Source organism: Phyllostomus discolor, chromosome 3 (assembly GCF_004126475.2).
Source record: "Phyllostomus discolor isolate MPI-MPIP mPhyDis1 chromosome 3, mPhyDis1.pri.v3, whole genome shotgun sequence".
Classification (NCBI taxonomy): domain Eukaryota; kingdom Metazoa; phylum Chordata; class Mammalia; order Chiroptera; family Phyllostomidae; genus Phyllostomus; species Phyllostomus discolor.
In genome coordinates, this window is record NC_040905.2 from 119128767 (window position 1) to 119154350 (window position 25584).

At 41.6% G+C, this 25584-nt stretch overlaps 1 protein-coding gene across 1 annotated transcript in view; it reads left to right on the top strand.

Annotated features, from left to right (window-relative positions):
* ITGAM (integrin subunit alpha M) overlaps positions 1-2729 on the top strand; it is a 66458-nt gene extending 63729 nt beyond the window's left edge. Inside the window, exons 25-30 of the mRNA XM_028514240.2 lie at positions 10-117; positions 297-380; positions 540-653; positions 740-841; positions 1084-1194; positions 1653-2729. Coding sequence (XP_028370041.2) covers positions 10-117; positions 297-380; positions 540-653; positions 740-841; positions 1084-1194; positions 1653-1724 — 591 coding nt within the window. The 3' untranslated portion in view covers positions 1725-2729. The remainder of the gene's footprint in view (positions 1-9; positions 118-296; positions 381-539; positions 654-739; positions 842-1083; positions 1195-1652) is intronic.
* The last annotated feature ends 22855 nt before the right edge of the window (positions 2730-25584 follow it).

Consider the following 25584-nt stretch of genomic DNA (forward strand, 5'->3'; position numbering starts at 1 on the left):
ACCTTGCAGTTCAACAACCTGGGGCGGAGGAGCCTCCCCATCAGTGTGGTCTTCTGGATCCCCATCCAGCTGAACAAGATGACCGTGTGGAATCAGCCGCAGTTCATCTTCTCCCAGGTAAGCCCAGGTGGGCCTGAGGATTAGGCTCAACTCTTCCCTCCACAGGTCTTTTCTAAAATCTGTTGGAATTTGGAGCCATTTCTGACCCTCTTCTAGACCCAGGACTCCTCATCTTCCTTTAGGGTGGGCCCAGGAGATTTCATTTCACTCTCTTCATAGTGTCTCTCTTTCCTCAGAACCTATCCAGTGCCTGCCACACTGAAGTGAGGGTTCCCCCTCACTCCGACTTCTTGGCTGAGCTTAAGAAGACCCCAGTGCTGGTAAGAATAAGTGTAACTGCAGCTTCAGGGCTACATGCAGACTCAGCATTGTGCCCTTGTTGGTGCCCAATACTGTCTCTCAACTGAGTGGGGGGAGTGCATAGAGTGTTTTCTCATTCAGCTTTCTTAGTCATCATTCCTCTCTCCTCCCTTCCCCAGAGCTGCTCCATTGCTGTCTGTCAGAGAATCCAGTGTGACATCCAGTCCTTTAGCAGCCAGGAAGAATTCAATGTCACCCTCAAAGGCAACCTCTCGTTTGACTGGTATATCAAAGTATGTGGGGCCCTGAAGCTCAGCCAGTCTAGACGCGATACTGCAGGGGGTACATGGCTCTAGCTCCCATCTTCTCTTCCCCACAGACTTCACATAACTACCTCCAGGTTGTGAGCACAGCAGAGATCTTGTTTAATGACTCCACATATGCCCTGCTTCCAGGACAGGAGGCATTTGTGAGAGCCCAGGTATCTGTCTTGGGCACAGAGGGACTACTGAAAGGAGGAGGGGAGGCTGGGATTGTGCAGATGTCTGTGTTAAGAGAGAAAGATTGAAAGAGGTGAGGGGGGGCGGGGATGAGGGCTAAGGTAGGGCATAAAGAGGGGTTAATTATTGGGTTCAGAGTGTGTACAAAGTCTGGCTGGGGAAGCCCCAGAAATCCAGAGTCTGTCTCTCCTGATGCACCTCTCTTCTCCTCTCCCTGCCCCAGACACAGACCAAAGTGGAGCCATATGAAGTACATAACCCTGTACCACTTATTGTGGGCAGCTCTGTGGGGGGGCTGGTGCTCCTTGCCCTCATCACCGTTGGACTGTACAAGGTATTCACTTGAGGCTCTCTTCCTGCTTGCTCCTGTCCCCCTTGCCACTTCTCACTCAGCAGCTTTATTGTTGGAGTTGACTCCCAGCAGTGCTGCCAGCTTTTTGACCTGTGGCAAGTTACAGAGGCTTAGTTTCTTCAGCTGTAAAATGAGAACATAAATAGCCATTTTATGAAGGCAATTGAGTTAATATATGCAGCGCACTTAAAGTGTTCCCTGGTACAGAATGACCACTATATGAGGATGAGTTCTCCTTCTTATATTTTATATTTCTTTCTTTCCTGGCCTCAAAATTGATGCCATCTCCCTCCCTGCTCCAGTTTCTCCAGGTCCCTTCTACACTCTGCAATATTATTCTTTGTATCTCTTGGTCTCTCTTTCTCCCCTCCTAGCTTGCATTGCCCTCATTTGCTCCCCTGGCTTCAGTGGTCTTTACCCGTCTGTCCCTGCTCCCACAGCTCGGCTTCTTCAAACGGCAGTACAAGGACATGATAAATGAAGCTGCTCCAGAAGCTGCTCCACCCCAATAACAGTTCTCCTCCACGAGTGGCCTCTCCTGAAGCAAGCAGGACCTTGGTTAGACCAACATGCAGGCTGCTAGACAGACACGTCTGTCCAGTAGGAGGCTGGGATGGTGATGTTTCACTCAGGAAAGACCTGCTTAGTTTTTCATTTCCATTCATGTGTGTATGCAAGTGTGCACGTGAGTGTGTGTGGGTTGTGTGTGTGACTCAGATGTCTCTTGCATGGGGGGCAGGTGGCTTCAGCAAATGCTCTCAGGCACAGGGAATTGCTTGGACTTGATTGTGTGTGGGTGAAGGTGCCATTCAGCCTTCCTCCAGGACAGAGGTTATGGCAGCTCTTGTGGTGAATTTAAAGGGAAAGCAACAGAACCCCTCCCTGCTGAAGGATGTGAGAACTGCCTTTGTGGGTGAGCACACAGACCTGCAGAAACCTGTAGAGCCTGGACCAAGACCATGTGGAGAAGCCATGCTGGAACCAGGATCTGGTCAGACAACAGGAGCCCATCCAAACCCATTTCACACTAGAGCTAAATATGTCCATTAAGCAATGATACACTTCCCTTTGCCTATTCATTTATTATCTTAATGTTACTTTCACTTTTTGAATTGATAAACCTATTCATAGTACAAAAATCAAAAGATGTGAAAGGCTCTGTGGTGAAAAGTCTCCCATCCTGGTCACCCCAGTCATTTGTCACTTCTAAAGGGCAGTCAAGTCTATGTGTTTTCAGGCCTCCTTCACAAAGACTCTAGGCATATGCAAACACATACACACCACATGCCTTTTACACAAATGATAGCACACATTTTTATACTGTTCTGCATCTTCCTTTTTTCATTACTATAGCTCAGACATTTTTTCATAAGGTGTACATTTTCATTCTTTTATGCAACTCAATAGCATTTCATTGTGTGGATGAATCATAATGCATTCAGTCAGTCTCCTTTTGAGATATTATTTCCAATCTCTTGTGATTAAAACAATGGTGAATTAATAAATTGAATATAAGTATTTTTTTTGCATATATGTAAAGATAATTTATAGGGTATATTCCCAGATATTTGGATTCTCCCTCAAGCAAACCCAAAATAAAAATTTAAGTGAAAGTTTTTTTTTTTCAGTTGCATCAGGAAATACCAATAAACAATAGAAATCTTATAACTAAGGATTTACAGAAACTACATCAAGGCTGGTAGGAAGGGCAGAGACACAGAAAGTGCTGGACCCACTCCAACAGGGGGCAGCTGAGATTCTGGAGGGATATCTCTGGTACAAAGGTTCTTCCTGAGGAGCATGAGTTCTCAACCTCACACTGAACTCCCCAGCCCAGAGCACCAGAGCACCAGAGCCAGAAAGAGGCACCTACATAACATGTGGCTGTGAAAATCAGTGTGGATTCTGTCTGCCAAGGAGAGAGATGAGTCTCCTAGAAACACAGGTACCCTCTTCAAGGGCCGAAGCACAAAATCTTTTTGACAGCCACTCACTCTGGGCTCTCGCAGAGGGAGAGTGAAGCAGACTGGAGTTGTCTAAGGAGAGAGTGGGGTTTGTGGCTCTGGGGAGGGAGTTGAGGGGACAGCTGCCAGAACTCCTGTGCTGAGTCCCTCTCCCACACTACAGATGCTACCTTTGTTGGGTGAAGCCCTCTCCTTCTTATAGCATCAACTTGGGGGAAAGCAATAGGCCATTATCTGGACTTCCTGTCACCCCACCCTACAGAGCTCATGCCCTGCTGAGGAGTCAGCTGCCTGGGCTGAGGTATAGAGGTCTGGGAAGACTCAAGGGGTGTCAGTGACTGAGTGTAACTTTGTGGTAAGAGCCATTCCCCCCACTTTCCAGTGAACCTGACTTGCACCTCCCCCTCACAAAAGATCCTCTAGTCCCACCTGCCAGGCTCCAGGTGGCCTCACCCTCTCAACTCCTGGTGGCCCTGCTCTGCTGTGGTGTAGGCAGAATCTTGGACAGACTGAGTTGTGTGGCTCTAGGACAGGGTTCATTTTTCCCTTGCACACCTGACCAGTGCAGAGCCCTCCCTTCACATGGCTAAGTCTTGGTCTGTTTGGACCTGATAAATTCTGCTGGCCTCACCCTGATGACTTCCTGAGGTCCTACCCCACCACAAAGGTCTGTAGGCACATGGCAGGGAGTATCTAGACTTGGTATACCCCGGGACATTTGCTGAGGGGCCTCAGACCAAGCATTGACACTGAGTTTGAACCTGTGTCAATCTGGTGAACACCACTTGCTCCTATCTGGTGACTCACTGAGAACCTACCTCATGCAACTTGAGTACCACCAGAGGCTCTTTCAATGACTGAATTTATCAGGCAGACAGCAGGTCTAGTGAGGTCTTGGTGCATTGGGACTTTTGCTGACCTGCTTCTGGGCCTGGTGCTGGTCTGTCACAGGCAGCAGCTGACATTGGCCTGCATCAGAGTCCCTCCCAAGAGGCCCCAGAATCAACACAAAGTGGCCAGCTTTGGCAACATCAGAGCAGGATCCAATTAGCTTCACAAACAGCATATCCAAAGGGAGATCTTGGCAGGCACTAGATCCTGCTGACATGAATTCCACTTCATTTCATCAGCACCTGCACAGCAACTTGTACACTGTGAATGGGGTCAATCCTCACCATCAGAAAGCCTGAGGGTTGACCCACCCCCCATACTAACAGGCCAATAGCAATCAAGATTCAATTACAGCCCTGGCTGGTGTAGCTCAGTGGATGAATGTGAACCAAAGTGTTGCCAGTTTGATTCCCAGTCAGGACACATGCCTGGGTTGTGGGCCAGGTCCCCAGTAGGGGGCATGTGAGAGACAATCCCACATTGATGTTTCACTCCCTCTCTTTCTCCTTTCCTGACCTCTCTCTAAAAATAAATAAATCTTAAAAAAAAGAGACTCAATTACAACAGGAGGGCCCACATAACCCATGCGAGGGATATTCCTGGAGTGCCCAGCTCTGGTAATCAAGGAGACTGTACCACTGGGCCCCATGGGAAACTTACTACATACGGCCACCCTACCAAGACTGGGAGACATAGCAGATCTATGTAATACATAGAAACAAAATACAAAGATGCAGTCAAAATTGCAGAGACAAAGAAACATGCCCCAAATGAAAGAACAGGAGAAATCTCCAGAAAAAGAGCTAAATGAAATGGAGGCAAGTAATTTACCAGATAGAGTTCAAAAGAATGGTTATAAGGATTCTCAAAGAACTTAGTGAGAACTTGAACAAACAGATAGGAAGCATAAAAGAGGACATAGAAACCATAAAAAAAAAACAGTCAGAATGAAGAATACAATATCTGAAATGAGGAATACACTAGAAAGAATAAACAGTAGGTTGGATGAAGCAGAGGATCAAACCAGCAATTTGGAAGATATCGTAGCAGAAAACACCCAAGCAGAGCAGCAAAAAGAAAAAAATTTTGGACAAAAAAATATGGCCCAAATGAAAGAACAGATCAAAGCTCCAGAAAAAAATACAACTAAGTAATGAAGAGATACCCAACCTGTCAGATGCACAGTTCAAAACACTGGTAATCAAGATACTCACAGAAATGGGTGAGTATGGTCACAAAATAGAGGAAAAAGTGAAGGCAATGAAAAATGAAATGAAGGAAAATGTACAGGGAACCAACAGTGATGGGAAGGAAAATGAGACTCAAATCAGTGGTTTAAAACAAAAGGAAGGAATAATCATTTGATTAGAACAGAATAAAGAAACAAGAATTCAAAAAAAAAAATGAGGAGAGGCTTAGGAAACTATGGGACAACTTTAAGCATTCCAACATCTGAATCATAGGAGTGGCAGAATGAGAAAAGAAAGAGCAAGAAATTGAAAACTCATTTGAACAAATAATGAGAACTTCCCCAATATGGCAAAGGAAATAGATTTCCAGGAAGTCCAGGAAGCTCAGAGAGTCCCAAAGAAGTTGGACCCAAGGAAGCACACACCAAGGCACATCATAATTATATTACCCAAGATTAATGATAAGGAGAGAATCCTAAAAGCAGCAGGAAGAAAGGAGAGAGTTACCTACAAAGGAGTTCCCATAAGGCTATCAGCTGATTTCTCAAAAGAAATCTTGCAGGCAAGAAGGGGCTGGAAAGAAGTATTTGAAGTCATGAAAGGCAAGTACCTATATCCAAGATTACTCTATCCAGCAAAGCTATCATTTAGAATGGAAAGACAGATAAAGTGTGTCCCAGATAAGGTCAAATTAAAGGAGTTCATCATCACCAAGCCCTTATTATATGAAATGTCAAAGGGACTTATCTAAGAAAAAGAAGATAAAAAATATGAACAGTAAAATGACAACAAATTCACAACTATTAACAACTAAAAAAACCCCAAACAAACCCAAAACCAAAGTGAAATAAGCAAACAACTAGAACAGGAACAGAATCACAGAAATGGAGATCACATAGAGGGTTATCAGTGGGGGAGTGGGAGGAGGCTAGAGGGGGGAAAGGCACAGGGAATAAGTAACATAGATGGTAGGTAGAAAATAGACAGGGGGAGGGTAAGAATAGTGTGGGAAATGCAGAAGCCAAGGGACTTGTATGTATGACCCAAGGACATCAACTAAAGGGGGGAGAATGTGGGTGGGAGAGGGTGTCCAGGGCAGAGGGGAATAAAGCAGGGAAAATGGGACAACTGCAATAGCATAATCAATAAAATATGTTAAAATTAATTAATTAATTAAAATATTAAAAAACAGATGGTAAGGAGGTTTTATAAGTGGACAGGGAAAATTCCTGGACATGGTGCCAGTAGCCATAGTGCCAGCAGCCACAGCACCTGCAGCCTCAGTGCCTATATGAAAGCCTGGTCAGAGATAGCAGCTTAGCAGCTCCCTACCCTCCCAGGGCTGGAATCCCCAGACCTGGGCTGAGAGTAACTTGGTTATACAAAGTCATCAGGGAGATTCAGGCTACACACACACACAGCTAGTGGTACCCCATAGCTGCTGCAGCAAGAGCCATCTGGCCGAGTACCAGAGAGTGGGAGAAGTATATCTGCACCTGGATCTGGTGGAGTAGCTAGCCGTGACTGTGACAGACTCTTGGCTTTTTGGAGAGGTGATATGTACGGAAAACTGGACAGTGACTCAGTGCTGCAGTGGGAGTACTAAGAGAGATTTTTTTTTTTAAAGGAGAGCTGAGGCATGCTAGGCAGGGACCCTGTGCATGCAGCTGCCCTGACAACAAGGAAAAAGGATTGAGGGCGTGATTTGCTCCTGTAATGGGGTATAGGCTGGGAGGCCCCAGGGCCCCCCAAAGGGGAGATTTAAAATGGGGTCCAGAACTTGGGGTGTCTGGGAATATAGGATATCCTCCCTACCCCCACACAAGTCTAGCTGGGGGAAAGGAGACATGGAGCAGGGCCATTGAGAGTTATTTTACATATTAATGACAGCAGGATAGCTTCATACCCATATGAAAAATGGTTCTTTTGCATATCAACAGCAGGCTAGCTAGGGAGATGGGCATTATGTAGCTGGGAGGCAGCTCCCCCTGGTTACAGTGCCTGTGTGAGAGCTTGGAGATGGTTTGCTTCATGCCACAGGGCCACACATGCCAGGACTAACTATGGCAGCTAAGAAAGGCTGAAAATGTGGGAGTGTTGGGAGGTGTAGCTGATTGTAGGAGGAGTTGGAAATGGGGTTACAGAGTTGGTTCCAGTCTGGGATTTAAACTAAAGGCAGCCGCAATGAGGGAGAGAGACAATGTAGGACTAGGGATGAGGAGAAGACAATGCAGGACTATTTGAAGGGACAACCCGAGACCATGAGGGAAGGAAAAGGGTGAAAAGATTCTTACCTGCTGGCCATGGGGAAATGACACATGGTTTTGGATTAAGAACTGGAGATCAAGATAATGCTACAGGGTGCAGCCAAGAGGGGCGTCCCCAAAAAGGGAGTTGGAATGGGGTCCAGAACTCAATGTGTCCAGGAAATATTAGGATGTCCTCACCCTTCCCCTGCACAGGTGTGGGTTGGGGGAAGGGACACATGGAGCAGGGCCATTGAGAGCTGTTTTGCATAGCAACAGCTTTGCAGCTAACCTGGCATGGTCATTTAACATATCTATAACCTTTAACTGGTTACATAGATATGTTAAATAGCTGTGGCCATGCTCTGAGTCAGGGGAATGGAAGTAACTTCCCCACCAAGACATAACTGGGGGGCAGGTCCCGCGAGTTACAGTGCCTGAGCGGGCGCTTGGAGAAGATTGGCTCCATGACATGGGGCCACACCTTCCCAGACTCACGATGGAAGCCCAGTAAAGCTGGAAGGATATGAAAGTGCTGGCAAGTGTAGCCAATGGTGGGAGGAGTTGGAAATGGGGCTGCAGAGGAAGATTGGTGCAGGGATTTAAACCCAGACGCAGCAGCCATTGGAGGGAGAACCACTCAGTCTTTGGCAGAGTGGAGACTCCCACAGCCATTGTGCAGAGAAGACCATGCAGCTGTGGCAGTGCAGAGAGAGGACCACTTGGCTGTGGCACTGCAGAGAACCATGTGGCTGTGGCAATAGAAAGGAGAACCATGCGGTTTTGCCAGAGTGGGGACCCCTGTGGCATTCATAGGGGGAACTACCACCCGACTTTAGCAGAGATCTCGGTGACACAGCTGATGGTGCTGGGAACCAAGGGAGGCCTACCAGCCGAGATGGATTACTGGGAAGAACTGGTGGCTGCCTGAGCCACCGACTTCTTTTTCCTGAGATACGGTACCCCAGACTGGGCAAAGGGGGAAGGAAGGACTGTGTGTGTTTTGGGGTGTTTTAAGGGACTTTGGGATTTTGATGAAGACATTATTAGGTCACTACTTTAAGTCTGTACAGCATAAATAAACATTTCCTTTCCTTTTCATGAATCTCTGGCATTGAGAGATGTCTTTCCTATAAGGCGGCAGACATAACGAACCTGGGGGGTTCCTTTTGGTAATAGTATATCGCCCTTGCCGTGTTCCCCTCCCCCGCCCTCCTGTGTTTTGTAACAACAACACAGCTGGTGGTGCTGGGGACTGTGGGAGACCTGTCCACCTGAACACAGATTACTGGGAGGAACTGGAAGTCTAGCCAAGCTAGGGACTTCCATTTCTTTTCCTGAGATACAGTATCCCTGACTGGCCTGGTTGGACAAAGGAGGGCAGGCAGGGCTGTGTGTGTGTGCTTGTGGGTGTTTTAAAGGGACTTTGGGATTTTTAATGGTGACATCCCACTATTACTCTAAGCATATATAACTTTTGAATAAATAGTTCCTTTCCTTTTTACCAAACTGTGGCATTGATAGCCAGTTCCTATCTGGTGGTGGGGAAAACAAACCTAGTATAGAAAGACCTCAGGAAAGGGGGCTTGTTTTGGTAACAGTGTCTGCACTCCCCGCCTCCCCTACCATGGGTTCCTTTTGGTAACATTCCTACTCAGTACAGCTGATCAAATAAATAAAAAATGTGCAAAGTGAGGTGACTCCTTGTTCCCAGCTCTGCACAGCTATGCAGAATGCAGGTCTCTGTATGTTGTGAGGGCAGTGGGCTGGGAATTGTGCACGTGAGATTATTTAAAGCCAGACTGAGCCCCCTTCCTTGGTAGAACTTCTGAGAAGGGAAGGTTGCACCCAACCCCTACCTTCTGCAGGGGAATGATGGGGGTGGGGGAGGTCTGTAAAACTGGCTGGGCAGGCTTAACCACTCTTCAGGGGGCATTTCCAAAAGAGAAAAACAGCAGGAAGAATATCTAGAAGGAGCCATTTTGTACTCCTCACTGGGAGACAAAGTACATTGGATCCTAGGGTCCTATTGTTGCGGAAAATCACTCACTCGCGGAGAGATGACGAAGCACAAACTTTATTACCCAGGGGCTCAGAGGGGAGTTAACCATCCAAATCCTCTGAGCAAAGAGTCCAAGCTGGAGTTTCCTTTAAATACTTGTTACAAGGCAAAAAGGAGGAGGGGGTGAGTCATCTGCTAAAGCAAGCATACAGAAGCAGAAGCGGAGTGAAGGTCAGTGTTTTGACCTTGAGATAACTGTTACCTTGGTGATGGCTGCTAGTCAGCTCCTCGTCATATTAAAAACAAAGGCACTGTGACATTTGCAAGTGTTACAGAGAGCACTGCTTATCAAAGAAGCTATAGAGCACAGAAACTTTTTCATGGGGTTTTCTTTTCCTGCCACACTATTTCACTAAGGCCTTCAAAGCAGGGAGTTCAGAAAGTGGTGTAGCAATGGGGATTCAGGCTCCACGCAGCTTTGACTCATACACAGAGCTGTCATCTACACCAAGTAGGAGAGAGCTGAAACTCTTACACAGATTGTCTGACCTTCCCCCACCCCATGAAATGAACAGCTATTCAATCAGAAACTATATATTATTACAGATAAGCTGGGACAGACTAAGACTGGAGGTATAGGGGCGGGGGAACATAGGAGTGAACAGTGCCTCCCAAGGGAGGCACAGAAACCCCACCCTCTCAATTGCAACAGAAGTTCCCTCTAGAGGCAGGTGAAAGGAGTTATAGGCAGTGTTGCCAGAAGTTGGACGACACCACCCTGGGGCCTTGAGCTGATAAAAAAACAGACAGATCGAGAAAGAGGTCAGAAGGCAAAAAGCCAACAGCTGAGATGAATTTCACCTCGCACTTCCTCAGAACTTACATGTTTTCTTTCTTTCTTTTCTTTTACATAGCCCTTTAATATTTTTCTTTTGCTTCAATCATATTCCAACTAACTCACTATTCTTGGTCTTCTATTTTTTATTCAGATTATATATATCTTTAATATTGTTGTTATTTCAGATGCCACATAGCACCCTTCCCTTGTCTTACTCCATTCTTCTTTCTTCCTGACCTTTCTTATTGTTGTAAACTGTATTTTCTCCCGTGCTACGCCATGCTCTTATTCCTTACTCTGTTTCTCCTCCATCTATCTTCACAAAAGCATTCTTCTTTTGTTAAGTCTGCTCACATTCTTTTTTGCCTTTTATAACTTTCTTATTTCCTTTCCACCCTTATAAATTGTGGCTAGTTGGGTGAGGATATCATGGTTATTGCTGTTCTTCTCCAATGGTATTCCTATTTATTCACTATTTGTTTGTACTTCAAATGCTATAGGATACTCACCCCACATCTTACTTCATTTTGCTTTCCCTGTGCTCTTGATGAGTTTAGTTAGGGATTTTATTTTAATTTATTTTCCATTTCTTAGCTTGGGTTCTATTCATTACTCTTATTAGTTTTCCTTCCCCATATTCTCAAAATAATTTTTCTTTATTATAGACATCTCATTCACTTTTCTCTTTTGTATAATATTCTCATTACACTTCCACATTTATTAATCTTTGCGCAGCTGTCGTTCCTAATGACTCTGCTGTGATTTTTCTGCTAGTTTGTTCCCATTGGTTCAATACCTTTTTAATTTTACTGCAAACTTCATAGTGTATCTTCCCTTTTCTTACTCCATTTTTGCCATCATCCTTCCCTGTTTTAAGTAAAAAATTATTCATTTAAAATTTTATTCTCTCCCTTTCTTCACCTCATTTCTATTCCCTACTCTTATTATCTTTCCTCCCTCTTCCCACACAAAATCATTTTCCCTCATTAGTCATCTCATATTCCCTTTTTCTTATCTTATAATGTTCTTAACCTCTCTCCCCCTTTACTAGTCTTTGCTCAATTGCTATTGCATTGCTGATGTAGTAGGGTTTTGTTTTTGTTTTTTTGCTGGAATGGGTCCAGTTTTCTGGTAATATTGCTTTGTTAACCAATACCTGCACAACAGTATACAAGACATGGCAAGAATTGTGACTACCAGTCAGTCATCTGGAGGAAAGAACTCACCAAAGAATGAGCCACCAACAAGCAAAGCCCAAGTACAACAAGAGAGTTCACACAAACTGGATAAAGGGCAAGCCTAGAGCACCCAGATCAGGAGATCAAAGGGATTGCACCACTGACTCTCACAGAACTCCTACCACAGAAGTCCACCCCACAAAGACAGTCAGGAAAAGCAGAGCATTCTAAGATGCAGAAATAAACAAAAAGAGTCACCCGAAATGGGGAGACAAAGAAAGAACCTCCAATCAAAAGGAATGTAGGAATCCCCAGAAAAAAAGCTAAATGAAATGGAGGCAAGCAATATATCAGAATAGAATTTTTAAAATTGTTATAAGGATGCTCAAGGAACTCAGTGACAGCTACAAGGAAATGAGTGGAAATGACAGCAGTATGAAAAAATAAATATAAATTATAAACAAGAACCAGGAAGAAATGAAGAATACAATATTTGAAGTGAAAAATACACTAGAAGGAATTAAAAACAGGCTGGGTGAAGCAGTGGACCAAATCAGTGAGATGAAAGACAAGCTAGAAATAAATACCCAGGCAGAGAAACAAAATGAAAAGACTCAGAAATAATGAGGATTGTTTAAGAGAACTTCAGGACAACATGAATGTAATGACATTTGCATTATAGGAATATCAGTAGGAGAAGAAAAGGAAAAAAGGATAGAAAACCTGCTTGAAAAAATAATGAAAGAAAATTTCTCTAACTCGGTGAGGTGAAAAGCCACACAAGTTCAGAAAGCACAAAGGGTCCAAATCAAGATGAACCCAAAGAGTCCTACTCCAAGACACATTATAATTAAAATGCCAAATGTTAAAGACAAAAAGAGAATCTTAAAGGCACCAAGGGAGAAACAGCAAATAACATATAAGAGAGCTCTAATAAGGCTATCAGTTTATTTCTCAATAGAAACATTACAAGCCAGAAGTGATTGACATAAAATATTCCAGATAATAAAAAAAACAAAGACCTACAACCAAGACTACTCTATCCAGCAAGGCTCTCAATTAAAATGGATAGTGAAATAAAGAGCTTCCTAGACAAAATAAGACTAAAAGAGTATGTCTCCACCAAGTCACCATTGCAAGAGATGTTAAAGGGACTGCTACAAAAAAAAAAAAAAGAAAAGAGGAAGAAGAAGAAGAAGAAGAAGAAGAAGAAGAAGAAGGAGAAGAAGGAGAAGAAGAAGAAGGAGAAGACAGGAGAGAGTGAGAGAGAGAGAGGAGAGAAAGAAACACAGGTATGGAAAAACTGGCAATGAATAAGTACCTATCAATAATAACCCTAAATGTAAGTGGATTAAATGCTCCAATCAAAAGACATAGGGTAGCTGAATGGATAAGAAAACAGGACCCACATATATGCTGTCTACAAGAGACCCACCACAGAACAACAGATCTACACAGACTGAAAGTGAAGGGATGGAAGAAAATGTTCCAAGAAAATGGACACACAAAAAGAGCTGAGGTAGCAATACTGATATTAGACAAAATAGATTTCAGAACAAAGGCCATAAAAAGAGACAAAGAAGGACACTTCATAATTATTAAGGGAAGCATCCATCAAGAAGGTATAACCCTTGTAAACATATATGCACCAAACAAAGGAGCACCCAAATATATAATGAAAATCTTGGGGGACTTCAAAAAAGATAAGAACAGCAACACACTTATAGTAGGGGATTTCAACATTCCACTGTCAACAATGGATAGCTCTTCCAAACAAAGAATGAACAAGGATATGAGGCACTGAACAACACTCTAGATCAAATGGACTTAGTTGACATATACAGAACTTTTCACTCCAAAGAAACAATATATGCATTTTTTTTCAAATGCACATGGGACATTTTCAAAGATAGATTATATGGTAGAACACAAAACAAGCCTCAACAAATTCAAGAAAATTGAAATCATATCAAGCATCTTTTTGGATGATAATGCCTTGAAACAAGAAACCAAAAAGGAAAAAAACTCAAAATATACAAATTGATTGAGATTGAATACCATACTATCATACAATGCATAGGTTAATAATGAAATCAATGGAAAAAAATAAAAAAGCTTATTGAAACAAATGAAAATGAACACACAATAGTCTAAAACCTATGGGACACAGCAAAGGCAGTCCTGAGAGGGAAGTTTCTAGCAATAGAGGCCTGCCTAAAAAAGATAGAGTGAAATAAGCCAGGCAGTGAAAGGCAAATACCATAGGATCTCACCTGTAAGTGGAACCTAATCAACAAAACAAACAAGCAAAATAAATATAACCAGAGACACTGAAGTAAAGAACATACTGACAGTAACCAGAGGGGAGGGGGAAGAAAGATAATGGGGGAAAATAGGGGAAGGGCCATCAAAACACATGTTTAAAGGACACATGGACAAAGCCAAAAGGGGTAGGTTAAAGGGTGGGAGGTAGGGATGGATGGGGTGGGGGGGCATGGTGGAGTGAAAATGGAGACAACTGTACTTGAACAATGATTAAAAAAAAAATAGAAAAATTTCAAATAAATAACCTAACCTGGCATCTACAAGAACTGGATGAACAACAGCAAACAAAGCCCAGAACAAGTAGAAGGAAGGAAATAATCAAGATCAGAGCAGAATTAAATGGCGTAGAGACTAAAAGAACAAGTCAAAGGATCAGTAAATCCAGGAGCTGTTTCGCTGAACAAGATAAACAAAATTGACAAACTTAACCAAACTCCCTAAGAAAAAGAGACAGGGCCCAAATAAATAAAATCAGAACTGAAAGAGGAGAAATTACAGTGGATACTAAAGAAATACAAAGGGTTGTCAGAAATACTACAAACAACTATATGCCAAGAAATTTGATGACCTTGGCAAATGGACAAGTTTCTGGAAACATAATTTTCCAAAACTGAATCAAGAAGAAGAAGAAAGCATGAATAGACTGATAACAGCTACTGAAATTGAAACAGTAATCAAAAAACTCTGAGCACACAAAAGCCCTGGACTAGACAGCTAATTTTATCATACATTATGGGAGACCTAACTCCTATCCTTTTCAAACTATTCCAAAAAAATGCAAGAGGGAAGATTCCAAGCTCATTTTATGATGCCAGTAGTATCCCAAATTCAAAACCAGGTAAAGACACAACAAAGAAAGAAAATTACAGGCCAATATCCCAAATTAACCTAGATGCTAATATCCTCAACAACATATTGACAAATCAGATCCAGCAATACATTAAAAAGATCATACACCATGATCAAGTGGGATTCATCCCAGGGTTACAAGGATGGTACAATAGTCACAAATCAGTAAACATAATACACCACATAAACAAAATGAAAGACAAAAATCATATGATCATATCAATAGAGGCTGAAAAAGCATTTGATAAAGTATAGTACCCATTCCTGATAAAAACTCTGAGCAAAGTGGGATTAGGGGGAGCATACCTTAACATAATAAAGGACATAAATGAGAGACCTACAGCCAACATCATACTCAATGGGCAAAAAATAAAACTTTCCTTCTAAGATCAGGAACAAGACAAGGGTGTCTGCTTTTACCACTTACGAAGTCAATATTCAGAATCAAAGGCATTGTTGTACATCAACAATGAAATATCAAAAACAGAAACTAGGAAAAAATTCCATTTACTCTAGCAACAATAAAATAAAGTATTTAGGAATAAACTTAACCAATGAGGTAAAAACCTATACTTAGAAAACTACAAAATACTGAGGAAAGAAATTAAGAAAGACACATATAAATGAAAGCAGGAGTTCTGGCCATGATGGAGGAATAGGCAGGACTGCTTCACTTACTCAACAACCAAAGGAACAATAACAACCAATTAAAAAACAAAGAACAAGAAGAATTGCCAGAAAATCATTTGCTTGGAAGTCCAACAACCAAGAAGTTAAAGAAATATTCACCCAGACAGGAAGGAGGGGCCAAGATGAGCAGCCAGGGCAGAGATGACCCCAGGCAAGGCAAGGTGGCAGAATCTGTGGGTGATCCCACATTCACATGCAGACAAGCTGGGAGGAGCAACAGGGGAGTGAGACAGACCATGCAACTCAGGGTTTTAGCCCAGGGAAACTAAGGACTCAAAATCCCTGGCTTTAAAAAATCTGTGGGGGTTGTGGTGGCAAGAGACACTCCAAGCCTTACAGGAGAGTTCACAATCCACTTGTGGGAAGTGAGGCAAGTGACAGAAAGTGGGAAGAAAATGGAATAAATTGCATTGTTCCCTCTTTGAACACTCCCCCACAAACAACACAACAACCCAGCAAAGAGGGTTGCCCTGCTATGGCAAATACCTAAGGCTCCACCCCATATCACATAACAGGTGTGCTGAGACAAAGAAATATGGCCCAAATGAAAGAACAGATCAAAACTCCAGAAAAAGAGCTAAGCAACAAGGAGACAGCCAACCTATCTGATGCAGAATTCAACACACTAGGAATTAGGATATTCACAGAACTGACAGCTCAGTTGCAAAATGAAGGAGGAAGTGAAGACTACAGAAAGTGAAATAAAGAAAAATACACAGGGAACCAACAGTGAAGGGAAGGAAACTGGGACTCAAATCAATGATTTGTAACAGAAGGAAGAAATAAGCATCCACCCGGGACAGAATGAGGAAAGAAGAATGCAAAAAAGGGAGGAGAGGCTTAGCAACCTATGGGAAAACTTGAAGCATCACAATATCTGAATCATAGGTGTGCCACAAGGAGAAGAGAAAGAGCAAGATATTGAAAACTTATTTGAACAAACAATGAAGGAAAACATCCCCAATCTGGTGAAGGAAATAGACTTCCAGGAAGTCCAGGAAGCTCAGAGAATCCCAAAGAAACTGGGTCTAAGAAGAAGCACACCAAGACACATCATAATTAAGTTACCCAAGATTAAAGATAAGGAGAGAATTTAAAAGCAGCAAGAGGAAAGGAGAGAGTTACCTACAAACAAGTGCCCATAAGACTATTAGCTGATTTCTCAAAAGAAATCTTACAGGCAAGAAAGGGCTGGAAAGAAATATTCAAAGTCATGAAAGGCAAGGACCTACATCCAAGATTATTCTATCCAGCAAGGCTACCATTTAGAATGGAAGGGCAGATAAAGTTCTTCCCAGATAAGGTCAAGTTAAAGGAGTTCATCATCACCAAGCCCTTACTATATGGAATGTTAAAGGGACTGGTCTAAGAAAAAGAAGATCAAAAACTACGAACAGTAAAATGACAACTGACAATTATCAACAACTAAATCTAAAAAATAAAAACAAAAACTCAGCAAACAACTAGAACAGGAACAGAATCAGAGAAATGGAGATCACATGCAGGGTTATCAGTGGGGAGGAGGGAGGAGGAGACTGGGGGAGAAAAGGTACAGGGACTAAGAAGCATAACTGGTAAGCACAAAATAGATGGGGGGGGGGTTAAGAATAGTATAGGAAATGGAGAAGCCAAAGAAGTTATATGTACAACCCATGGACATGTACTAAGGGAGGGAGGAATGTTGAAGGGTGGGGGGATGGTGAAGGGAGAAGAGGGATAAAAGGGACAAAAAGTTTGAGACAATTGTAATAGCATAATCATAAAATATACTTAAAAATAAATTGAGTCACATACCATGTTCATGGATTGGAAGAATTAATATCATTAAAATGTTCATACTACCTAAAGCAATATATAGATTCAATGCAATCCCTATCAAAATACCAATGGCATATTTCACACATATTGAACATATATTTCAAAAATTTACATGGAATCATAAATGACAGGAAATAGCCTCAGCAATGTTGAAAAAGAAGAACAAATTAGAGAGGAATACAATACCTGATATCAAATTATACTACAAGGTCACTGTAATCAAAACAGTCTGGTACTGGCATAAGAACAGACACATAGATCAATGAAACAGAATAGAGAGACCAGAAAAATAACCATGTCCCAATGGTCAATTAATATTTGACAATGGGGGCAGGAGCATAAAATGGAATAAAAAATAGTCTCTTCAATAAATAGTTTTGGGACACCTGTACAAATACGTGCAAAAAACAAATGAAACTAGACTACCAACTTACACCATACACCTGAAGAAACTTGAGATATAAGTTTAAATAAGTCTTAAATATAAGTCTTTCTTGAAACCATAAAAGTCCTTACAGAACACATAGGTTGTAAAATGTCAGATATCCCATACAACAATATCTTCACCAATAAATCTACTAGGGCAAGGGATATAAAGAAAAGAATAAACAAATGGGACTACATCAAATTAAAAAGCTTCTGCACAGCTGAAGAAAACATCAGCAAAATGAAAAGGGAACCAACTGTATGGGAAAACATATTTATCAACAATGAGTCAGACAAGGGTTTGATCTCCAAAATATATAAAGAACTCACATGACTCTATTCCAAGAATACAAACAACCCAATAAAAAATTGGCAAAGGACCTGAACAGACACTTCTCCAAGGGGGACATACAGAGGGCCCATAGGCATATGAAACAATGCTCAACATCACTAGCCATCAGAGAGATGCAAATTAAAACCACTATGAGATACCACTTCACACCAGTCAGAATGGCCATCACTAACAAATCAACAAATGACAAGTGCTGGAAAGGATGTGTGGAAAAGGTAACCCTGGTGCACTGTTGGTGGGAATGCAGATTGGTACAGCTACTGTGGAAAACAGCATGGAATTTCCTAAAAAAAAATGATGGAACAGCTTTTTAATTCAGTGATACCACTGCTGAGATTATACCCTAAGAATCCTGAAACACCAATTCAAAAGAACCTATGCACCCCACCCAATGTTCATAGTAGCATTACTTATAATAGCCAAGTGCTTTGAACAGTCTAAGTGCCCATCAGTAAATGAGTGGATCAAAAAAACTGATACATTTAAACAATGGAATACTAATCAGTAGAAAAAACAAGGAACTTCTACCATTTGCGACAGCATGGATGGAACTGGAGAGTATATGCTAAGTGAAGTAAGTTAGGCAGTGAAAGACAAATACCATATGATCTCACCTATAAGTGGAACCTATGAATAAAACAAACAAATGAGCAAAAGAGAACCAGAGACATGAAAATAAGGAGCCAACTGGCAGTGACCAGAGGTGAAAGGGGAGGAGAATAATGGGATATAGAAGAGGTGGGATTTAGTCAAGGAACATATATAAAGGACCATGGTAATGTACAATGGTGTGGGGATTAACTGAGTGAATGGGAAGTGGGCGGGGCAGGGTAAAGAAATGGTAGAAAAGTGGGACAACTATAATGGACAAAAAAAAAAAAAAGAAAGAAAGAAAAAGAGAGGACCCAAATAAATAAAATCATATGTGAAGAGAAGTAACAACTACCTACACAGAAATACAAGGGATTATAAGAAATTATGAACTATATGCTAAGAAATTGGACAATCTGGATGCAATAGATAAATTCCTAGAAACATACAATCTTCCAAAATTGAATCAGAAACAATAAGAAAATAGGAATAGACTATTTCAACAGATAAAATTAAAGCAGTAATCAAAATACTCCCAACATTAGGTTGAATAGTTTTTTGGTGGAGTCTATAGGATTTTCTACATAGACCATCATGTCATCTGTAAACAATGACAGTTTTGCATCCTCCTTTCCAGTTTGGATGCCTTTTATTTCTTTTTCTTGTCTGATCGCTGTGGCTAGGACTTCTAATACTATGTTGAACAGAAGTAGTGAAAATGGATATCCTTGTCTTGTTCCTGATCTTAGTGGGTAAGATTTTAGTTTTTTTGTCCATTGAGTATGATGTTGGCTATAGATTTCTCATATATGGCCTTTATTATGTTGAGGTATGCTCCCTCTACTCACACTTTGCTGAGTGTCTTGTCATAAATGGGTGCTGTACCTTATCAAATGCTTTTTCTGCATCTATTGATATGATCATGTGATTTTTGTCTTTCATTTTGTTAATGTACTGTATTACATTTATTAATTTGTAAATATTGTACTATGCTTGCATCCCTGGGATGAATCCCACTTGATCATAGTGTATGATCTTTTTAATCTATTGCTGGATGTGGACTGCCAATATTTTGTTGAGGATTTCAGCATTTATGTTCATCAGTGATATTGGCCTGTAGTTTTCTTTCTTTGTTGTGTCTTTATTTGTTTTGGGGATTAGGATGATGCTGGATTCATAAAAAAAGTGTCTAGGAGTCTTTCCTCTTCTTGGATTTTTTGGAATAGTCTCAGAAGGACAAGAGTTAGCTCTTCTATAAGTGTTTTTGTAAAATTATCCTGTGAAACCATTAGGTCCAGGGCCAGGGATATAAAGAAAGAAAATGGGATTTCATCAAAATAAAAAGCTTCTGCATGGCTAAAGAAAACATCAGCAAAATGAAAATCCCACTGTATGGGAAAATATACTTGCCAATGATACCTCGGACAAGGGTTTGGTCTCCAAAATACATAAAGAACTCACATGACTCCACTCTAGGAATACAAACAACCCAATTAAGAAATCGGCAAAAGACCTGAACAGACACTTCTCCAAGGAGGACATACAGAGGGTTCAGAGATATACAAAAGGATGCTCAGCATAACTAGTCATCAGAGAGATGCAAATTAAAACCACAATGAGATACCACTTTACACTGGTCAGAATGGCCATCATAAACAAATCAACAAACAAGTACTGGTGAAGTTGTGGAGAAAAGGGAACCCTAGTCCACTCTTGGTGGGACTGCAGACTGATGTAGCCACTGTGGAAAACAGTATGGAATTTCCTCAGAAAACTGAAAATGGAACTGCCTTTTGACCTGGCAATTCCACTGCTAGGATTATACCCAAAGAACCCTGAAACACCAATTCAAAAGAACCTGTGCACCCCAGTATTCACAGCAGCACAATTTATAACAGCCAAGTGTTGGAATCAACCTAAATGCTCACTTGTAAATGAGTGGATCAAAAAATTGCGGTACACTTACACAATTGAATACTGCACAGCAGAAAGAAAGGAGATCCTACCCTTTGCAACAGCATGGATGGAACTAGAGAGCATTATGCTAAGTGAAATAAGCTGGGTGGTGAAAGACAAATACCATATGATCTCACCTATAAGCAGGACCTAATCAACAAAACAAACAAGCAAGCAAAATATGAACAGAGACAGTAGAATAAAGAACAGACTGACAGTAATCATTGGAGAAAGAATGGGAAGAGTCATCAAGGAACATGTATGAAGGACTCATGGACAAAACCAAAGGGGGGTAGGATTGAGGGTGGTAGGTAGAGGTGGGTGAGGTGTGAAGGAAGGGATGGGGGAAAATGTAGACAATTGTATTTGAACAACAATAAAAGAAACTTTATGAAACCATGGGCAATATGTGAAAAAAAAAAAAAGAATGTGACTGTGTTCCAATAAAACTTTATGGACTGAAAAATAATCCCAAATGTACATATTAAAAATTTTGATAAAATTCCTCCCCACCCCCCCAAAAGTACTCCTAACAAACCAAAGTCCTGGACCAGATGGCTTCACACATGAATTTTACAGAATATTTAAGAAGAAAGAGAGAACTAACACCTCTTTTGAAATTATTCCAAAAAATCAATAGGAGACAAGACTCCCAAGCCAGCACTATCCTAATTCCAAAAGAAATAAGGACAAAGAAAATTATAGCCAATATCCTTGATGAACACAGATGCTAATATTCTCAACAAAATATTAGCAAACTGAATCCAGCAATACATTAAAAAGTTCGTACACTATGATAAAGTGGGCTTTATTCCAGTGATGCAAGCTTGGTACAATATCCATTAATCAGTAAATGTGATACACAGCATAAACAAAATGAAGGATAAAAATCACATGATTATATTAATAAATGCAGAAAAAGCATTGGATAAAACCCTTTTATGACAAAACTCTCAGCAAATTGGAAATAGAAGAAACATAAAGGCCATATATGACAAACCCACAGCCAACATCATACTCAATGGGCAAAAAAGGGACAAATACCATATAATCTCACCTTTAACTGGAACATAATCAACAAAAGAAAAAAGCAAACAAAATATAACCAGAGTCATTGAAATTAAGAACAATCTAACAATAGCCAGAGGGGAGGGGGGAAGGGGACAGTGGGGAGACAGGTTTTCAGGAACTACTGTAAAGGACACATGGGCAAAACCAAGGGGGAGGGTGGAAGCAAGGGAGGGAGGTGGGATTGGAGGGAGTTGCAGGGAGGAGTGGGGAGAAAATACAGACAACTGTAATTGCAAAACAATAAAATAATTTAAAAAAGAGATTGTGAACAAGACAGGAATGTCCTCTTCATCATTCTTATTTAGCAGTAGTATTGGAAGTTTTAGCCTCAGCAATCAGACAAGAAGATGAAATAAAAGGCATCCAAGTTGGAAAGAAAGACAAAAACTCTCATTATTTGTCACCAGATGACATAAAACTATACATGGAGAACCCCAAAGATTTCACCAAAAAACTACCGGAACTGATAAATGAATTAAGTAAAGGAGCAGGATTCAAATTAAATACCCAGTGACTTCTGGCCAAGATGGAAGCATAGGTAGATACATTTGCCTCCTCTCACAAACAAAAGGACAACAACTTTAAAAACAAAAGATAACCAGAACTGCCAGAAAATGGAACTGTATGGAAGTCTGACAACTGAGGAGTTAAAGAAGAAACATTCATCCAGACCATTAGGAGGGGTGAAGACGGGCAGCCAGGGTGAAGAGGACTTGCAGCAAGGCAGCATCTGGAGGACTGGGGTGGGCAAGGTGGTGGCTGGCAGAGCAGGTGGTCCCAGATTTGCACATGGGTAAACCAGGAGGAACTGGGGAGTGAAAGAGACCACACAACCCAGAATTTCAGCATGGGGAAACAAAGTCGCAAAAGCTCTGAATGAAAAAAACCTGTGGGGGTTGAGGTGGCAAGAGAAACTCCCAGGCTCACAGGATATTTAATTGGAGAGACCCACAGGGCCCTAGAACATACACAAAATCCCCACCTGGGAATCAGCACCAGAAGGGCCCAATTTGCTTATGGGTAGCAGAGGAAGTGACTGAAAGTTGGCCAATAGCTGAGAAAGCGGGATTGTTCCCTCTCAGACCCCTGCCCCACATACAGTGCCAAAATGCAGTGATGTGGTTTGCCCCACCCTGGCAAATACCTAAGGCCCCTTATTACATAACAGGCACACCGAGACAAAAAAAAAATGTGGCCTAAATGAAAGTAAAAGCTTCAGAAAAAACACAACTAAGTGATGAAGAGATACCCAACCTATCAGATGCACAGTTCAAAACACTGGTTATCAGGATGCTCACAGAAATGGTTAAGTATGGGCACAAAATAGAGGAAAGAATGAAGGCTATGAAAAGTGAAATAAAGGAAAATGTATAAGGAACCAACAGTGAAGGGAAGGAAACTGGGACTCAAATCAATGGTATAGAATAAAAGGAAGCCATAAACATTCAACCAGAACAGAATGAAGAAACAAGAATTCAGAAAAATGAGGAGAGGCTTAGGAACCTATGGGACAACTTTAAGTTTTCCAACATTAGAATCACAGGGGTGCCAGAAGGAGAAGAGGAAGAGCAAGAAATTGAAAACTCATTTGAAAAAATAATGAAGGAGAACTTCCCTAATTTGGCAAAAGAAATAGACTTCCAGGAAGTCCAGGAAGCTCAGAGAGTCCCAAAGAAGTTGGACCCAAGGAAGCACACACCAAGGCACATCATAATTACATTAGCCAAGATTAAAGATAAGGAGAGAACCTTTTTAAAAAATATTTTACTTATTTATTTTTAGAGACTGGAAGGGAGGGAGAAAGAGAGAAACATCAATGTATGGTTGCCTCTCATGTGGCCCCCACTGGGGCCCTGGCCCGAAACCCAGGCATGTGCCCTTACTGGGAATCAAACCTACGATGTTTTGGTTCGCAGCCCATGCTCAATCCACTGAACTATGCCAGCCAGGGTGTAGGAGAGAATCTTAAAAGCAGCAAGAAGAAAGGAGAGAGTTACCTACAAAGGAGTGCCCATAAGACTATCAGCTGATTTCTCAAAAGAAACCTTGCAGGCAAGAAGGGGCTGGGAAGAAGTATTTGAAGTCCTGAAAAGCAAAGATCTACATCCAAGATTACTCTATCTAGTAAAGCTATCATTTAGAATGGAAGGGCAGATAAAGTGTTTCCCAGATAAGGTCAAGTTAAAGGAGTTCATCATTACCAAGCTTTACTATATTAAATGTTAAAGGGACTTATCTAAGAAAAAGAAGGCCAAAACCTACCAACAATAAAACGACAACAAACTCACAACTATCAACAACCGAACCTAAAAAAAATAAAAACAAAAACAAAAATTAACTAAGCAATCAACTGGAACAGGAACATATTCACAGAAATAGAGATTATGTGGAGGGTTATCAGCAGGGAGGGGAGGGGGAACATGGGGGAAAAGATACAGGGAATAAGAAGCATAAATGGTAGGTTTCAAAATAGACAGAGGGAGGTTAAGAATAGTATGGGAAATGGAGAAGCCAGAGAACTTCTATGCATGACTCATGGACATGAACTAAGGTGGAGGAATGATGGCTGGAGGTAAGGTACAGGGGTGAGGAGAATAAAAGAGAGAAAAAAATGGGACAACTGTAATAGTATAATCAATAAAATGTATTTAAAAAGATGGAGGTATAGGTAGACACATGTTTCCTTCTTGTGCAACCACGAAAAGAATTACAACTAAAATCTCATTACAAATAGCATCCAGAAATGTCAGAAAATTGAACTGCATGGAAGCCTGACAACCAGGGTTTAAAGTATCCACAATCATTCAGATGGGTAGGAGGTATGGACATGAGGGGACATGGTGGAGAGGAGCGATGTGGTGTGGGGCTGAGAGGCAGTAGGAGCAGTGGAAGGGTATGGGTGGTCTCACATTCATGTGTAGTGGATAAAAATTGGGAGGGATTCCTTGGGAGAGAGCCATCCCAGCCCCAGGCCAGACCACACAGCCCAGCGTTCCAGCACTAGGAAGATAAATCCCCAAAACCTCTGCTGTAAGAACCAGTGGGGGTTGGGGCAGCAGAAGACACTGCCAAATTTTCAGGAAACTTCACTTAAAGAGCCTGCACTTTCTTAAAGCATGCAAACCCATGAACTCTGTGATTTGACACCAGGGGAACAGCTGGAAAGGTACCAGTCACATACAGGGAGTGGGTGAAGTGATTGGAAATGGGGTGAGTGCTGGGCAAACCCCCAGAAGCCAGGTACAGGCACAGTCCCCTCTCCAAGCTCTTCCCCCACACAGAGCCACAAAGCAGTGAAGCAGTTTGCCCCACTCTGGTGATTACTTAAGACTCCATCCCACTCTATTTATAGTTACCTTTTACAGGGTATCAAAACAGTTCCACCTAATACACAGAAACAAACACAGGGAGGCTGCCAAATTGAGGAGACAAAGAAATATGGCCCAAATGAAAGAACAGAATAACCCTCAGAAAAAAGAACTAAGTGAAATGGAGATAGTCAACCAACCAGATGCAGAATACAAAACACTGTTGATCAAGATGCTCAAAGGACTCATTGAGTATGGAAACAACATAAAGGAAGAAATGAAGGTTAGACTAAATAAAATAAAGAAAAACCTACAGGGAACCAACAGTGAAGTGTAGGAAGCTGGGATTCAAATCAAAGATTGGAACATAAGGAAGAAATAAACATTCAACTTGAACAGCAAGAAGAAAAAATAATTTTAAAAAATGAAGATTAGGCTTCTGGCCAAGATGGAGGCATAGGTAGACATATTGTGCCTCCTTGCACAACCAAAAGAAGGACAACAACAATTCAGAAATAAAAAACAACCAGTACTGACAGAAAATTGAACTGTATGGAAGTCCGACAACCAAGGAGTTTAAAGAAACATTCATCCAGACCAGTAGGAGGGGCAGAGATGGGCAGCTGGGCAGAGAGGATTCACAGCAAGGCAGTGGCTGGAGGACCCAGCTAGGCAGT